Source organism: Onychostoma macrolepis, chromosome 07 (assembly GCF_012432095.1).
Source record: "Onychostoma macrolepis isolate SWU-2019 chromosome 07, ASM1243209v1, whole genome shotgun sequence".
NCBI classification, from domain to species: Eukaryota; Metazoa; Chordata; class Actinopteri; order Cypriniformes; family Cyprinidae; genus Onychostoma; species Onychostoma macrolepis.
In genome coordinates, this window is record NC_081161.1 from 48,300,631 (window position 1) to 48,320,415 (window position 19,785).

Sequence of the window (19,785 nt, forward strand, 5' to 3'; positions counted from 1 at the left end):
ATACCAGTCATACCCTTGACATTATACACATCTATGTCCTCATTTCTCACAAAAAATGTGTGTGCGCGCACACACACACACACACACACATCTCTCAGGGTCCAGATGGTGAGTGAGCACTTCTGTCTGAATCTCAAAGCATTCATTCACTTAAAATCACAAAACACTTCAGTGTCAGTCACAGACTCGAGGAGAACAGACACAGATCGGGTGTTTCAGCTGCTGACTGTGTTTGGATAGCTAAACCACAACTTAAAAACTGTATAAATGTCCTTGCATTATATAACAAAATATTGAAACAAGTGGCATTTATTTTAAAGAAATATATTACGAGCGCACTGTTAGTCAAACCTCATGAACTTGAGTCAGTTTGATGAAGTACATTAATGATTCCTCTGCTGGGAAACCTTGATCTGGCTTCACTCATCCATGAAAATCAGATTGAGATCCGCTGGTTCCTGATCATTTACAGAGAGGCTCAGAAAGATGAGGTTTACTGAAGAGAAAAGCTCCAGCATCACTTCAGCACTGATGCCACTCGCTTTGACATTTTCTAATGCAACAAAATTCGTTCATGCTGATGAGTGAGTGGAGTTTCCAAATACTGTATACATGTGTGTGTTTTCATTTCTACAGCAGACTCAGAAGAGATCAATGAGACGCTCATTCATGTCTACTAGTGAACGGCAGCAGACAGACTCACGTGACAGTCAGATTCAGCTGCACTTTCCTCATGTTTACTCTCAATAAAAACACTTAAAGGAACACTCCACTTTTTTTGGAAATAGGCTCATTCTCCAACTCCCCCAGAGTTAATAAGTTGAGTTTTACCGTTTTGGAATCTATTCAGCCGATCTCCGGGTCTGGCGATAGCACTTTTAGCATAGCTTTTATTTCCAAAAAAAGTGGAGTGTTCCTTTAAAGCATGTGCAGACGTGTCACTCAAGTCATTACATCACAGGATGGAGACGTGTCATTTCCTGCTGCAGGTCGTCACATGACATGTTTGCCCACACTGAAGCGCTCCAAAGGTCAGAGCAATTACTGCGAGCATATAACATTTACACAGAGGACGAGTCGCTTTAAAACCATCAGAAAATACGCGTGAAAGGCTTTTCAATGTGATGGATTGAAGAGATTCATCAGAGACACGAGGGTAATTCAGGCATTCACTGCTCCAGACGAATTTGTGTGTGTGTGTGATGACTGTGAATGAACACACACTTACTGCTTTAACACAAAACAAAACTGTCTGAAAATCAGCGCTGCCAATCTGACCGGTTGCTCGACTCTAGAACCTGCTTTATTAAAGCATTAAAGCATCACAGACATTACAGTGAAGCAGACTTTCTGTGAAGCTGCTTTGAATCGATGTGCTGTGAACAGGGTTATTATGCTTAACTAAAACTGAAAGCATAAAAACATTTTCATTACTTGAAATAAAATACACTTTAATAAAATTAAACATAAAACAAACTTAGTTCAGCTAATTCCCCAAGGCATCATTTTAAACATAATTTCAACGTAAATTTGACAGATCTGTCATCTGTTTTCACACACTGATTAAATCTGTGGTAGTGTTGATTGGATCTTCTGATTCACTCTCTGATTAATATCAACCATGCACTACATCCATCCCATAATTACACAAAAGCTATTAAAAACAGCTATAAGTAAGGTTTTGTGAGTTTTCAGCAGCAGAGGGATCTAGAGTTAGGGTTAGCAGTTCAAACATGTAAAAATAGAAACTGGGCAAAAGAAAAAAGCATCAAACTGAAAGAAGAGCAGGAAAATCCATCAGATCTCCAGAATCCCCTAAGAAAGAACGTAAGACTGACTCCAGATCAGCGCTGACAGGTACATACTGCTGAGATCCCATAACACACACAAACACACACACACACACACACACTCACTCACAACAAACACACACACACACACACACACACACACGTCAAGTCACCTTTATTTATATAGAGCTTTTAACAATACAGATTGTGTCAAAGCAGCTTTACAGTATTAAATAGGAAAATAGCATGTCAATAATGCAAAAGGACAATGAGTATGGGTTTTGGGTTTTGTGCCCCTCGGCTAGGGGTGGGCGATTTGGCAAAAATATCACAATTTTTTTTAGAAATATCACGATTTACAATAGTATCACAATTCTTTGTCATGTTGGATTTTCTATTTTGCAAGTTGTTTGAGCAGTACAGCCAAACTAATTTCCCTACTATAAAGACAAAGCCTTTCAAGGTAACAAAATATAAAAAAGTATGGCGGATATTTAGGCCAAAGTGGGTGAAGATAAAAATTGTTGTCATTATTTTATCTTTGTTATTAAAAAATGAGAGCAAAGATACACATTACAAATACACATAATATATAAATAAAATAAACCGTTTTTTATTTTCAGGTAGTCAATAGGTGTATTTAGCAGAAGCATTCAAGAAATTGAATGAACAAATATAAAAATAAAACACTATATAGATTGATTCCTATTAAAGCAACTGTATTAAAGTTTTTCAGTCAAGAGTAGTGAGTGATTTTTCTCTTTGTGTTTGGTGTTTTATTAACATTAAAGGAATAATTCACCCCAAAATTAAAATAGGCTAGTGTTTTACTTTTATACCTTCATTTACTCACTCAAAAGTGAACGAGTTTCTTCTGCTGAAAATAAATGCTGTTTCGAAGAATGTGTAGAACAGTTGCTGGTCTACAGTGACTTCCCTAGTGTTTTTTTCCTACTGTTAAAGTCGATGTGGACCAGCAACTGTTTGGTTAGCCACATTCTTCAAAATATCTTCTTTTGTGTTCAGCACAAGAAAGAAATTAATACAGGTTTGGGAAAACATGTGAGAGTAAATAATGACAGAAATTAAATTTTAGGGTGAACTATCCCTTTAATTACAGTCGGTAGCATGTTTAGTACTGTCCCTTTAAGACCTGCACGCATCTAATATACAGGTACTCATGCGTTTCTCTCAGCTGTTTACCTTCATTTTAGACATAACCAACTGAGTCTATACATAAAACTTGTGTGTTTTGACAGTATTAGCACAAAACATAACTTAGTTCAGTAATCAGGCGCTGTTTGACGGGCTTTTTAGAGCACGCGCTTTGGGTGTATGTGCTCAGAAAAGGCGTTCATCAGAACAGAACACGAGTGAAACGTTTAACCAGTAAGTCTTTGAAGCAGATGCAAATAATGTACTTTTGTGACTGCGAATAAGTGCAGTGTCCCGTGAGAGTAACTCTACCGATGAGTTAACACTGATGTGAATGTATGTGGCATTGTACAGTAGAGACGGCGGCGCCAGAACTGCAGCTGATAGAATGCGCGCTGAAGTACCATACTACGATATTTCTTCAAAAAAGCAGATCGTGGAGACATTTTTATAGTCCACCATCAAAAATCGTCATATCGAACACTCCTACCCTCAGCAGAAATCGCATACCGGGAGCACCGGATCGCAAGGGCACTTTACCGTCAGACCTCAAAGGGGCAGGGGCTCGAGCCCCCCTTGTGCACGCCACTGCACGACATACTCATAGATCAGTTACAATACTATTCAGATGTTCAGGGGCAGGCTTTAAGACGGTTTAGAACAGATACTACCTGTCCGACCATTATCATTTTGTCTATTTAAATGGAGAATCATCTCAATTAACGCCAGTAAAGTATGGAGTGCCACAAGGATCTGTCCTAGGCCCTCTGCTATTTTCAATATACATGTTGCCCCTTGGTAATATTAATAGAAAATAAGGGTTTAGTTTCCGCTGTTATGCTGATACTCAACGTTATATTTCAACAAGACCAGATGAAACTTCTAAATATCTAAGCTTACAGGGTGTGTTAAAATTGTAAAATGGATGACCAATAATTTTCTCCCATTATATTCGGATGAGCAGTACACAGAATCTATTAGATTATAATTTGCATCTAGACAGATGTACTGTTACTTCCTCTACAATCAAAAACTTGGGTATTATGTTAGACAACAACTTGCCTTTAACTGAAAATTAAGACTTTACTGTTTTGCATTATTACACACTAATTTTCCTATTGAATACTGTAAAGCTGCTTTGACACAACCTATATTGTTAAAAGCTGTATATAAAAAAGTGATTTGACAAGAAAATCATATTTCCCATGTTACAAAAACAGCATTGTTACCTGTTTCTGATGCAGAAAAGCTAGTTCATGCATTCATGACCTCTAGACTGGACTATTGTAAAGCACTGCTAGGTGGCTGTCTTGCATCTTCAATAAACAAGCTACAGGTAGACCAAAATGCAGCGGCTAGAGTCCTTACCAGGTCCGGACAATATGATCATATTACCCCAGTGGTTCTCAATCCCAGTCCTCGCGCATATTTTGCATGTCTCTCTTAGTTAACACACCTGATTCAAATAACCAGCTCATTAGAATTGAGCCCCGTGCATGAACTGTGTTCCGATTGACATTATCCCTACACAGTGTTCATTGCTTCTTACTCCCTGAGCAGGGGAAATCCGTTGAAGTTAACTTCTTCGGAACATTCATTCACGGATTTGCGCTGCAGCGTCTTCACACATAGACAAAACTCGCTAGAGTGTGACAAAAATGCATATGTAAATAAATACAATTTAAATTAACGTCTTGTACGCTTTAATGACCTTTAAATGGAACATATACGCTCGCTTTGATCTGGAATCATGGCGGAATATCCAGTGATGTCCACTTTGCAGGGCACTTACATTCGTATAGAACAAATGTCTGAAGCGATAAGAGAAACACACAAAATGTGCAGAGCGTGGGGGCACGAGGACTGGAATTGAGAACCACTGTATTACTCCAATTTTACAGCCTCTACACTGGCTAGTTCCATATAAAACATTTCCGTATCCAAGTTCCGTATCCGTATTAAGTTCTGTTACAAAATATTACTACTTGCTTATAAGGCCCTAAATGGTTTATCTCCTGCGTACCTAACTAGTCTTCTATCACGCTATAATCCACCACACTCCCTAAGGTCACAAAACTCTGGATTCTTGGTAGTACCTAGGATAGCAAAGTCCACTAAAGGAGGCAGAGCATTTGGCTCCCAAACTCTGGAACAGCCTTCCTGATAACATTCAGGGTTCAGACACACTCTCTCTGTTTAAACCTAGATTAAAGACACATCTCTTTAGCCAAGCATTCACATAATATGTCTCATTACCATGTACTTCAGTTATATCTGATCAAATGCACATTAGTTCTTTTGCCTGGTTGGAACAGCAGCTATGTTAATTTTTCTCTATTTTGCTTCTATGTTTCTGGGCATCCAGAGGTAACTAGAAATTACAGAAGCTTCAGTCTGGATCCAACCTTTACGAAGATCTGAGATGACCGAACACCTGAGAAGAGATGATGCCAACCCCTCAGAGGACCTCAGAGGAAGCCAACCCTCAGACAACATACAGAATTACCAAATTTTTCTGTAAGTTTGATTGCAACATATAATCATTGCTGTTACAACCCCTTACCAAAAAAAGTTTTTTTTTTATTTTTATTTTTTATTTTTTATTAAGTATACTTAAGTAAAGTTCAAGTATATTTTACATATACCTTATGTAGAAAGTATACAAATATCAGTGTACTTGTAGTATACTTGTAAGTGTACTATTTCAATACTCATTGAGACTAAATTGGCCCACTTTCTAGTATATACAATTATATTTTTAAGTATACTTTAAGTATAACAGTAGCACACTTTGAGTACACAACTAGTTTACATCAATGTTGTTTAGCTTGTACTGCAGCTATACTAAAAGTGAACTTAAAGGTATACTGATAGTTTACTAATTAAATACTTGTAGTAGGATTTTTAGTACACTTTGAAGTATAGTCTCAGTAAACTACTAGATTAGTAGTTTTATACTGAAAGTATACTCGTAAGTTTTTTGTTTGTTTGTTTGTTTGTTTTTTAAGTGAACTTTACATCATACTTTAAGTATACTACTATGTCGCTATTTAGGTATTGATTTGTATATATTTTGTTATATGAATATCTGAACATACAAAACATCAAAAGAAAGAACAGAGTATCTGCTTGTAAAAAAAAAAAAACATTTTATTCTAGCTTCTTGCATTCTTTTTTTAAACACTTGAAGTTGGGTAAGTTTCATAAATAAAAAATAAAGAAATAAACAACATTTTGAACAAATAACTGGAAAAAGAATATGAATTGGATTCAGAATGATAATCAAAACGTAGATGGAGTCAATCAACACCCCAAAGCTTGACAGTCATTATTACCTCTTCATTGATCGACATTTTATTCTATAATGTTACACAGTTTTGATGCTGTTTTATGTCTGATGATCGTGTTAGATTACACTTGGAAGAATCTGTTGTTTGAGTTTCTTCTTCACTTGTGTTTTTTTGCCCCCTACCATATAACAATGAAAACATGGATTTTTGGAGCACATATATTTAGACTTTTTCTAAGTATAAGTCAAGTATACTTAAATGTCATTTTAAGTATATTTCTGAGAAGTACATAAAGCCCATTTCTGAGAAGTACATAAAAAGTAGACTAAAAGTATACTTTCCTATTTTTTTTAGTTTTTTTTTTTTAGTTTTTTTTTTTAGTTTAAAAGAAGTATACTAATAGCACACTTGAATAAACTTATTTTTCGTAAGGGACTGTATCTGCATTACTGCATCATCAAACATCTGCATGAACCTCAAACGACAGATGACTGTTCACTGCTGCTGGTTTATAAATGACAAACACACGACTAGATGAATAAAACATCAATATTAATGCATTCAGATATATGATCAGTGTTAGATCAAACCAAAGCTGGACTTATACAAGACACAGATATCTTCTCAATTCTACGAAGAACTCTCATCTGTAAATCGCACAAACCCGTAACATACAGAATGAAAAAAATTCACTCTGGTCTGCTCTGGAGAATGTTCTGAACTAATCCATAATCTGGTTTAGTTGATCCACTCTAATCTGTGATAACGGCAAACTTTAATCTCATATCTACAGAGGACATCAGCCTTCCATTTTACGGCCAAGAGAGGAGGAAATATCCAAGATCCTCCAACCGTCATGAGGTTTAATCCGGAATGTTCCAGAGGGAACGATCATTAGCTGGGATCGGCCAGATAAGGACAGCAGCCCGATCGCCAGATCTACAGTCAGACAAACAAACCAATCAGCCGTGACCAGAAGAAACAACTTTTCTGAGCTCCCAGAACCTCTGAATTACTGCCGAACAAACGGCAAAAATGCTTACAAACTCATTCTAGGCAAATCTGTGTTCCCGGCGTTCTGCACTCGTATGCGGTTAGGAAACACACGTGACAGGTTTCAGAGCAGAACGGGGTCACGGCGTTCCCGGCTCATCCATTTACAGGGCTTTTCTCTGGCAGACGAGAGCCTCCTTCCCCATGGGCACCTGAGAGACGCTCAATCTCATCAATCTAACCACACCTTGTGAGGACCCGGTCAGAGCCGCTAATTAGACGAACCCCTGAAAATAGGGCATCCAAGACCGAGCCGGTTGCCAGGGCCAAAATCTAGGTTGGTCAACAATTAGCCATCCGGCTCAAGTACGGCTGTCCGGGGAGGAACGACTGGCGGCTCCTCAACCGCGTGTTCATTAACTCACTCACAGTAACCGCCGGGCTATCGAACTATTTACCATTCACATTTGTCACAGCCAATTTCCACATCCACATCCCTACCACAAGATCAGGACAAAAGATTAAAACATCTGAAAGAAACACTGTGCCTGAAAGATGGCTGTGCTAATTGAAAATAAACCTGAAACCTGAGATTTGGAACTGATTAGAATTAGAATTATAAGCTTAAAAATTGAAACTGATTAGAAGCATAAAAAAAGACTTGTGCCTGAAAATGAAACAGGAAATATCATCCACAAATTATTTTTCTTACATTATTAACTCACCCTCATGTTAATCTGTATGACTTTCATAAGAGAAGACGATATTTTGAAGAACGTTGGGAACCAAACAACATTGGACCTCATTGACCTTCATTATATGGGGGAAAAAACACACATGGAGACATTTCTCAAATCTCACTTGGAATAAAATCATCTGCCAAATGCATGGATGTAAATGTAAATGGAATGAAACTCTTTTTGAAGATGAAGATGTTTCAAATCCTGAAGCTGATTAATAAAATTGACTTTTTGCAATCCAGGTAAGAATCTAATGAAGTCTTGCAGGTTTAGTTAAATCATAGATGATCAGTCATATAACGAGCACAAATGAGCTCACTCTTCATATATCAGAGGTTTGCATACTAATTACCACATTAACGGTCATTACTAGTCTTCTGGCGTTTGCAAGCATGATCTAATCAGTGTTTTCAGTGTTTATGTGATCTCCTGTGCTCGTCTCGCTCTCTGTCTTTATCTTACAGATGCACACATTCATGCAGCAGACGCTTTAATGACTGACCGCTTCTGTGGATCAGACAGTCCATTGTGTCCAGGTCAGCGCTGAGATCTCTAGAGCCTTGAGTCTCCAGCGTCCAGCGCTGACATTCTCACATCAAGGCCTCTCTAGTTTACTGACTGACCCGCACAGTGCCAGCAAATGTCACCTGCTTCAATCAGAACAGCCACAAAACCAGTTTCAGACCTGAACAAAACAGTTTCTGTCCATGAGGTTCTGAAACAATCCAGTCTCCCTCTTTGCAGAAGCTGCACGACTCAGAGAATGAGAATGTCTGAGATGTCAGACAGAGTTCAGTCTGAAGTCAGACTCACGATGTGCGTCACAAAAAACTACTTACAGCTACTTACAGTTTTAAAGAAACAGAACTTCTGCCAGCATTTACTCAGTCGTGTTTTCGAAACACAGCAACACGGCACTTACTCAAGTAGTCAGTCAGTTTACAGCTGTTTGTCTTCACTATAGTGTTCATCAAACACTTGAAGACTTAGTATTTATTTGCTAACATTTGTTTACACTTATACATTTTTACATTTTAATCTGAACTCAACCAGGCCAGCCCATAAAAGGTATACAGGTGCATCTCAATAAATTAGAATGTCGTGGAAAAGTTCATTTATTTCAGTAATTCAACTCAAATTGTGAAACTCGTGTATTAAATAAATTCAATGCACGCAGACTGAAGTAGTTTAAGCCTTTGGTTCTTTTAATTGTGATGATTTTGCCTCACATTTAACAAAAACCCACCAATTCACTCTCAACAAATTAGAATACTTCATAAGACCAATAAAAAAATTTAAAAAAACATTTTTAGTGAATTGTTGGCCTTCTGGAAAGTATGTTCATTTACTGTATATGTACTCAATACTTGGTAGGGGCTCGTTTTGCTTTAATTACTGCCTCAATTCGGCGTGGCATGGAGGTGATCAGTTTGTGGCACTGCTGAGGTGGTCTGGAAGCCCAGGTTTCTTTGACAGTGGCCTTCAGCTCATCTGCATGTTTTGGTCTCTTGTTTCTCATCTTCCTCTTGACAATACTCCATAGATTCTCTCTGGGCTTCAGGTCTGGTGAGTTTGCTGGCCAGTCAAGCACACCAACACCATGGTCATTTAACCAACTTTTGGTGCTTTTGGCAGTGTTGGCAGGTGCCAAATCCTGCTAGGAAATGAAATCAGCATCTTTAAAAAGCTGGTCAGCAGAAGGAAGTATGAAGTGCTCCAAAATTTATTGGTAAACGGGTGCAGTGACAAAAACACAATGGAGCAACACCAGCAGATGACATTGCACCCCAAATCATCACAGACTGTGGAAACTTAACACTGGACTTCAAGCAACTTGGGCTATGAGCTTCTCCACCCTTCCTCCAGACTCTAGGACCTTGGTTTCCAAATGAAATACAAAACTTGCTCTCATCTGAAAAGAGGGCTTTGGACCACTGGGCAACAGTCCAGTTCTTCTTCTGCTTAGCCCAGGTAAGACGCCTCTGACGTTGTCTGTGGTTCAGGAGTGGCTTAACAAGAGGAATACGACAACTGTAGCCAAATTCCTCGACACGTCTGTGTGTGGAGGCTCTTGATGCCTTGACCCCAGCCTCAGTCCATTCCTTGTGAAGTTCACCCAAATTCTTGAAATGATTTTTCTTGACAATCCTCATAAGGCTGCGGTTCTCTCGGATGGTTGTGCATCTTTTTCTTCCACACTTTTTCCTTCCACTCAACTTTCTGTTAACATGCTTGGATACAGCACTCTGTGAACAGCCAGCTTCTTTGGCAATGAATGTTTGTGGCTTACCCTCCTTGTGAAGGGTGTCAATGATTGTCTTCTGGACAACTGTCAGATCAGCAGTCTTCCCCATGATTGTGTAGCCTAGTGAACCAAACTGAGAGACCACTTTGAAGGCTCAGGAAACCTTTGCAGGTGTTTTGAGTTGATTAGCTGATTGGTATGTCACCATATTCTAATTTGTTGAGATAGTGAATTGGTGGGTTTTTGTTAAATGCGAGCCAAAATCATCACAATTAAAAGAACCAAAGACTTAAACTACTTCAGTCTGTGTGCATTGAATTTATTTAATACACGAGTTTCACAATTTAAGTTGAATTACTGAAATAAATGAACTTTTCCACGACATTCTAATTTATTGAGATGCACCTGTACATTGGCTGAAAATGATTATTGTTCTCTATAGTTGTGTTCTTTTCTACTTGAATCTGTTTGAAACATTTATTTACTTCATACAATTGTATTGTCTATTGTTTTATTGTATTTAAATGTTCATTTTGCAATGTTTTTGTAACATAATTCGGTAACAATTTATAATAACGTTCAGTTGTAAGGCATTTATAAGTGATTAGTTAATGATGAACTAATCATTTACAAAACATTCATAAGCAATTAATAAGTAATATGCTAACAATTTATATATGTTTTGTTAATTCATTTACAAGTCATTTACAAGTGATAAGTTAATGATGAACTAATCATTTACAAAACATGATTATAGTTCAAATGATTAATAAGTGATAGGTTAATATTTTTTATCTATGTTTTGTAGATTAAGTTATAAATAATTTACAAGTGATTGGATGATGATTAACTAATCACTTACAAAACATGACTATGCATTCACAAATGATTATTAAGTCATATGCTAACGATTTACAAATCTTTCGTAAGTTATCTTAAAAAATAGCATCATGAAATAATCCTTAGTAAAAGGTTAATACACTGAAAAAAAAATGATACTATTTTTTTTAAGGTAAGTGGTTGCAAACAATATATTTTAGTTACATTTAAATTAAAAAAAAAATGTTGAAAGTTAGTCAACTAAATTTGTTTATTTAAATGTAGCTAAAAGAAATTGATTGCAACCACTTATCTTTAAAAAAAAAAGTAAATTCAATGTTTTTGTTTTTTTGTTTTTTTTGTTTTCAGTATAGTTATTAGTTAAGTTACTAGTTAATATATTATTAATCACTTATAAATCATCAAAATGTCAACATTGTACTATTATCTACTAACACACGAATAAATCATTTACAACAGTTTCTGCATCCCCTAATCTAAAGTGTAAACTACTCATCACTTGTAAATGTTTTACAAACCTGCCGGTTACAGGTTGTGTGTGTGTGTACACACTGGGGTGAAAAATCAACGAATGATGAGTAAAACATTTACAAGTGATGAGTAGTTTACACTTTAGATTAGGGGATGCAGAAAGCTTTGAAAATGATCTATTCATGTGTTTACACAACAGGTTTTGAATACTTTGTAGTGTGTACTGCAATGTTAAGGCTGACCGGTGAGGATATAGACAGATGTCTTCTCTGACACACATGGAGTATTTTTAACGCTGTGAGATAATAGTAAAATGTTGACATTTCAATGATTTATAAGTGATTAATAATATATTAACTAGTAACTTATTAACCATTTACCAAGGATATGATTGATTATTTCATGATATGCTATTTTTTTAAGATGACTTATGACAGATTTGTACATCATTAGCATATTACTTAATCAATTGTGAATGTATAGTCATGTTTTGTAAATGATTAGTTAATCATCATCTAATCACTTGTAAATGATTTATAACTCAATCTACAAAACATAGATAAACATATTATCATATCACTTATTAATAATTTATGAACACATAGTTATGTTTTGTAAATGATCAGTTCATCATTAACTAATCACTTATAAATTCCTTACAACTGAACGTTATTATAAAGTGTTACCCATAATTCAATACCGTAACAATAGCTTTGATTGTTGTGATGTGAAAATTGATATGCTTGAAAATGATTTTTGAATGGTGCTGAAGCCAGCTTTCACTATTATCAGATCTGTGCAAATCAATCTGAAAACACCGTCTGGAAAACACGTGGATAACATCCATGAGGATGCTGCCAATGAAGAGCGTTCTGCCATCATCATCATCATCATCAGCTCACGCACACACACTTCTCCTCTGTTGCCATAGCGACGTGCCTCCCGAGGCATGCTGGGTAGAGAAGGGTAATCCATCAGCAGCGTCCTGATAGCGGGAAAACATCCAGATACCTGCGCCTTATCCCCAAACACACACCTGAGAGAAGCACAGCGCCATCAATTACGCAGACAAATCCAGCCTGCAGGGGAATTATGGGTAAATACATCTGGCCCTCGACAGACGTGAGCAGAGTTTGGTCTCGAGTCGTATCCGTCAGATGCCAGAGTGACACCGTCGGGAGGGTTTAACCTTTGACCTCAGAGAATCACGTGAGAACCGATCTACACGACCACAAAACACCCGGCACCGACAGCGGCGAGCCATTCCACTGCATTTGCTCCATTTCCACTGATCGAAAAGTAAAAATCAAACCAACTCATAAGAAGAAAAGAAACAAAGGAGGAAGAGTAAATCTCGCTTCGCAGCAAATCAAAGCCCCTAGAAGTCGCCAAAACCGCAGTCCAATCTGAGAGCGGCCTGGCTGCCGCCGACACCAATCCTCACCATTACACAGCATCATTAACCGTTATTAATCAGCCGCTTACCTTCCACGGCGTACTCTTCTGTTCCCGGACAGCACCGAGGAGAGAAAGAGAGAGAAAGACAGCGTTAGTGCCATGCTTCACAGTCACACATCTGACAATCACACACACCAGTCTTTCGCTGGAGAATTGATCCGCTCATGATCATTTCAAATGCGAAACGCCCCGCTGAGAAACATGAGAGCAGCGGTGTAAGACAACAGCAGATATTAGTTTCACATTTAAGCGCGTTTCACACGGGTCAAACGCTCGTCCTGCCGCAGCTCATTAGAGGCACTTCTAGTTCAGCGCTCCGCTCGCTCGCGTGCACCAGATTCATCAGTGTCTAGTTGTGATATTGACCTGAGAGACGTTTAGCAGCTCAGCTGAATTAGGTTAATTACTGCAAAACTGTTGGCAAGAAAGTTCAGGAGAACAGGACTCCAACGCGAGCCGGATCTGCTCACAGCTGCTGCGCTCAATCTGTGGATCTAGACACGTTCACACCGCAAGCCGTAAGGCCTTTGCGCACCAAGTCTGACATTTTTGCATGTTAAAAAATAAATACCACCTCACGTTGTGTCAATCATGTTTACACACTGCATTTTGATAGGAAAGGATGACGAATATGAAAACAAAGATAAAAAACCGCGAAAATTTCAGACTCGGTGTGCAAGGACCTTTAGTGATCAACTCTGATTTACTGCTCAGATCCAAATCAAAATTGAGAAAAAAAAAATCAGATTGCATGTGTTTTGAGCTGCTCACACTGTTATGAAAAACAGATCTGAGTCAATCTGTTTGAACAGAGCCTCTGACACGTTGATCTATGCTATTTTGAGCCACCTGACACCAACTTCGGCCAAGCACAAGAGTTTAGGGCGGGACTATCTGTTTGACTGACCAATAGTGTACGGATCATACTATATCTGGAATATTTTTAACAGACTTATATAAACTGTAAGTGTAGTATATTCATATGCTGTCCTGAATTCATCTGCTTCCGTTTCAAAGGGACAGCCTCATGTGGCTTCAAACTTGTATGACTTCCTTTCTTCTTGGGAACCACACTACATTGGACCCCATTAACTCTCATTATATGGAGAAAAAAACAAAACACACTGAGACATTCCTCAAAATACCTTCTTTTGTGTTCCACTGAAGAAAGTAAATTTTCTTTTTTTAGCGAAGTATCCCTTACAGTCCTTACAGAGCAGAGGAAACACACAGTGAGCGCAGCAGAGATCTGAGCTGATCTGAACGAGTGTTTGTGAAGCGTTCAGTGCTGACAGCTCTAAACCCACGCGTCTGTGTGAGTGTGAAGGTCATGACTACAGTCAAATGAAATGAACGATCAAAACACACTTCAAATGTCGGTCCAAAGATATGCAGGCTCTCTGTGACGAGTTCAGCTCGGATAAACACTGCAGAATCATCAAACTTCCCTGTAACTCTGCAAACACTGAGCAGCACACGCAGCAACACAACCACTGCTGGCATTCTATTGCAGTTTACAACTACATTCATTACATGACATGCAAATTAAATGAAATCAACACCATTCTTGCTGAGAAAACCCCTGAAATGAAGATTTATTGTCTCTGGTTCATCATCAGCTGGTAGGTAAGCCACATTACGGGGCAGTCGTGGCCTTATGGATAGAGTCGGACTTGTAACCCGAAGGTCGTGGGTTCGAGTCTCAGATCTGGCAGGGATTGTAGGCGGGGGGAGTGAATAACCAGCGCTCTCTCCACCCTCGATACCACGACTGAGGTGCCCTTGAGCAAGGTTCACTACTGTGTGTGTGTGTGTGTGCACTTGGATGGGTTAAATGCAGAGCACAAATTCTGAGTATGGGTCACCTTACTTAGCCTCACTTCCCTTTCCCTTTTCAGGGCGTTCGCCATGTTTCCTTTAGTAGGATCTACAGACTCAAAACACATGAAGTTCACACTTCAGTTCCCACTGATATACATACTAGTCATTTACATGAAGACTTGTGGTTCCTTCTCTAATTTGCACACACACACACACACACACACACACACACACTCACTCACTCACTCACACACACACACACACACACACACACACACACACACACACACACACTCACACACACTCACTCACTCTCACACACACACACACACACACACACACTCACTCACACACACACACACACACACACACACACACACACACACACACACACACACACACACACACACACACTCACACACACACACACAGGTACATTATTGCTTCATTTGTTCCACAAGAACTCATGCATGATGCAAAAATATCCCAATGAATGGATGTCATTGTTTTGACAAATACTAACACTGACCAAACAATCATCTGAGGAAGAAAAAGCAGAAGCAGCAGCAAAACAAAAAATAAGTGAAAGTGAAAGTGAAAAAGCAAGAGGGAGAAAAAAAGCAGAAGGAGAAGGAAGAAAGCAGCAGCAGCAGAATAAAAGTAAAGGAAGCAGAAGAAGAACTCAAAGCATTTGAGGATTCAGCATCAGTGTGGCAGCAGCACTTCAGCACTTCACACCCTAAATATCCCAAAACCCAGAGGATGAAATAAAATAATAATACACGAAACAGAAGTTACTAAGAGCATTGGCAGTGATCATCCATCACATCTGCTGCATCAGCACTCGGGCTAATGCTTGAGTTCTCCAGTGAAACACCAGCCGTCAGTCTCGTCTGAAGACGCTTCGCTGCAGGCAGAGCAGGAGCGACTTTACTGTCAGACAGCAGATGTGTCAGGAGACACACAGTAAAAACAGACACAACAACACCACACACACACACACACACACACACACACACACACAACTACTACTACAACAACAACAACAACACACACAGACACGCACGCACGCACACACACACACACACACACAACTACAACAACAACAACAACAACAACACACACACACAGACACGCACGCACACAAACAAACACACACACACACACACACACACAACTACTACAACAACAACAACAACAACAACAACACACACAGACACGCACGCACGCACACACACACACACACACACACACACAACTACTACAACAACAACAACACACACAGACACGCACACAAACACACACAAACACAACACACACACACACACACACACACACACACACACAACTACAATAACAACACAAACACAATGACTAATGTCAGACAGCAGATGTGTCAGGAGGTCCGTCAAGCCCTGCAGCGGCTTACACACACAGCTACAACTACAACAACACAAAAGTGCTCACAACACATAACTGCAGCAGCGCTCAGACACACAACAACAACACACACACACACACACACACAAACACAACACACACACACACACACAACTACTACAACAACAACACACACACACACACACACACACACAGATACGCACACAAACACACACACAAATACACAACTACAATAACTTCGATTCTTGTTTTTTTTTAGATCGAAGGAACCTAATCTCGCCATGACTGCAGGATATAAAGGTCGTAGAAAGTATCCTTCTCATAATATGAAGCTTTATTTTTTTTTTTAATGACGATAAATTTCTATAGCTATGATTGATTTTTAAATAGTAATTTTGTCTGCTTTGCCCGTGAAATTAGTCATAGCTCACTGCTCAGCAGGGACATGCATATCGCATGAATTGAAAAAGTGAAGTGTCTAAAATAAATGTGCACAGTTCAGCTGAATGATGAAGTTCAGCTTTGACTGTATGCTTTGGACAAAATTAACAAACTGTACATTGAAACAAAATAACCAGAACATTAACAATAACAATGATAGAGCCCGTGGTTTATCTGTCCAACATGATCTCACAGAATTCCGTGTAATGTTAATTAACCCCGAATCTGTGGTGGCATCACGGAATCGCCGAAAATTCCATGATGGGCTCACAGAAGTGATACCAATGTAAGTCAGTGACAGGCATCAGCCGTGAACCACGCACGGATCCACTGGTCGACGCGATAATTTATCGTCATTATTGTTCAGAACCGGGTAGGTTTAGGGTAGGGGTGGGGTCAGGTACTCCAGTGAAAGTATAACTGCATCGGAGTCACTCTTTTTACGTGGTCCGATGCAGCGCTGGTGTTGAACCAGTGAATCCGTGCATGGACCACGGCTGATGCCTTCTGTGAGCCCAGCACGGAATTTTCGGTGATTCCGTGATGCCACCACAGATTCGGGGTTAATTAAGTCCGTGAACATTACACGGAATTCTGTGAGATCAGGTTGATCTGTCAGTCAGATGCTCGGCCACTGATCGATGCTCGTGATGTTTTCTTTTAGAATTATCATTGGCTGATAGAAATAAAAAATTGTATTTTAGATGGAACTAAGATGCTCAATCAGGTCATGATCTATTATGTCATGCAGCGCTCAAAATTGTGGACAACATAAGCCAATTCCACCGTAAAATAACCTGAATCATTTTTTTTTTTTTTTTTTGAACTGGTTCATTAAAACTATCCGAAAGAACCTTTTCATGGAAACGAATCATACTTCTAATCACTTTTAGCGAGCATGAGGCGAAGGGTGATACAAAGATAAAAATGAAATAGATATTTTATATATAAAAAATAATATTTTATCTCACAACTCTCGTAATTACGGCTTTTATCGAGCATGAGGGAGGCGAATGGTGCTTCTCAAACGGAAGGCTGCATCCTCAAATTCAGATGATCTCAGTAACGACTCGTTTTCTTTCAGTTTATTTTCGTGAATTTAAATGTGTGCAGCCTTCCGTTTGAGAGGCACCCATAGATAAGCTTTGTTGAACTGAAAAATAGCTCTGAATGAGGAGTCGATCCCTCTTGACTCTCGATTCCCAACGCCTCGGAATCGATTCCCAGCACTAGTGCTCACCAGTGTTGGGCACGTTACTTTAAAAAAGTAATTAGTTAGAGTTACTAGTTACTTCTCACAAATAGTAACTGAGTTAGTAACTGAGTTACATCATTATAAAAGTAACTAATTACCAGGGAAAGTAACTATTGCGTTACTTTTTAAAAAATGTTCAAATGTCAAATAACTTTGGATGTCCCCAATATTAAATATGTTAAATTAATGAAATGGACACTAAAAAGAATAAATTATTATTATAAAATTAATCTACACTATTTATCTACTGACACTTAGTATCAGTCAGTCAAGCATTATAATATAATATTATGATAATTTAATATTATATGATGATAGAACTTTAGTAATTAGAATAACCAAGTATGAATGCATATTTATCATCAATATAAAACGCACCAAGGATTAATGAGCTGCTTGGTTCATGAATATTAATCACGTTGTCTGCGTTCGCTCGAATTGATTTGCTGAAATCAAACCAGGGACAATAATAGATGAGCGCCAGCCAATGAGATTGTCGCTTGCGCATTAGCTCCACCCACAACCAGAGAAACCGGCAGTTCTTAAAAGCTGAAGAATTCCAGAGGAACTCCGTTATTTTGACATGAAAATACAACAAAGAATATCGTTTACATGTAGCGCGTCACTTCTGCATGTTATGAAAGACTCTCTCGCTCTGTATCTTTCTTTGCGTGCGTGTCTGTGAGAGAAAGCGACGGTGAGTTGTGCGCTTCACACTAGAGTTTATGGTATGTCAAATACAGCTACACTGTGCATACATTCAGATGAACTGAAAAATTAAATTCGAATAATATAATATAGTAACGCCACATTTTATTGTCAGTAACAGTAACGGCGTTGTAACGGGGGAAACAGTAATTCGTTTGATTACTCGTTACTGAAAAAAATAACACACACAAACACAACACACAACAACACAAATGTGCTGACGACACATGACTGCAACAGCGCTCAGACACACAACAACAGCAGCACACAAAAACACAAACGTGTTCACGACACAGGACTGCAGCGGCTCCACATGAACAGTGGGTTTAAGATGAGTTAGTTAACAATGGTAAACTAGTACAGACCTAACTGAACTTCCGTTATCTGAAACCGGATGTTCAGTGAGAGAAACAACGACCAATGCTGGCGGAGTGATGACATCAGCTGAAGAGACTAGAGATGTGCAGAGTAACGTCACTGACGAATCATTCATCTAATAATCACACGCTACTAATAAAGCTTGGAGATTTCAAATCATAACGAGCTCTTAATGAGACCCTTAATTTAGCGTACAGCGTAAGCACTGCCTCCACATACAGTAGCTGTTGAACACACAGCTGCGCATTTGAATTGTGAGAGTAAATAAGCTGGAAATCTCTAAATATTCAGTCCTCAGAGCATTCGCAGGAAGAAGAAAAAACACTGCTGAATTATTCATTTTCATAAATCTGGCTGTCTCCGGAGGCGAGGCATTGTCTCCCTCCCACTATTAAGATTTCATGATGGCGGCCATGTGAGTGTTTAGAGCTCAGTGTGGATTCTCCACTGGAAAGATGACAAGAACCCGGACAAACCTCACATCACACAGGAGCAAACTCACTTTAACATCACACATCAGACAGGAGTAAACTCAGACAAATTACTTCAACATTTTATAAAGATTATAAAGCTCCAGGACTGACTGATCTTCTGATGAAATAAGGTTGTCTCTGCTCTAAAATCACTTGTGGACTGTCCTGAGGATATGAAAAGTTGGATAGCAGCTAATTTTCAGCAGTTCAATCATTCTTGGTCCTAGTTTTGGCTCCCCTGATTCCATTACAATGGTAAACAGCAGCGTGGGACCTCCATCTTGTACCTGCAATCACAAGCTAGAAACAGCATTTAATTCGACAAT

General features: G+C 38.8%; 1 protein-coding gene across 8 annotated transcripts in view; it reads right to left on the reverse strand.

The window, feature by feature from the left end:
- nrxn2b (neurexin 2b) overlaps positions 1–19,785 on the reverse strand; it is a 476,055-nt gene that overhangs the window by 379,533 nt on the left and 76,737 nt on the right. For 7 of the 8 annotated variants that reach the window (XM_058781462.1, XM_058781464.1, XM_058781460.1 and 4 more), the window contains exon 3: positions 13,010–13,027. The exons of the other annotated variant lie outside the window; for it this stretch is intronic. In XM_058781462.1, the coding sequence (XP_058637445.1) occupies positions 13,010–13,027 (18 nt within the window). The remainder of the gene's footprint in view (positions 1–13,009; positions 13,028–19,785) is intronic. 8 annotated transcript variants of the gene reach the window in all.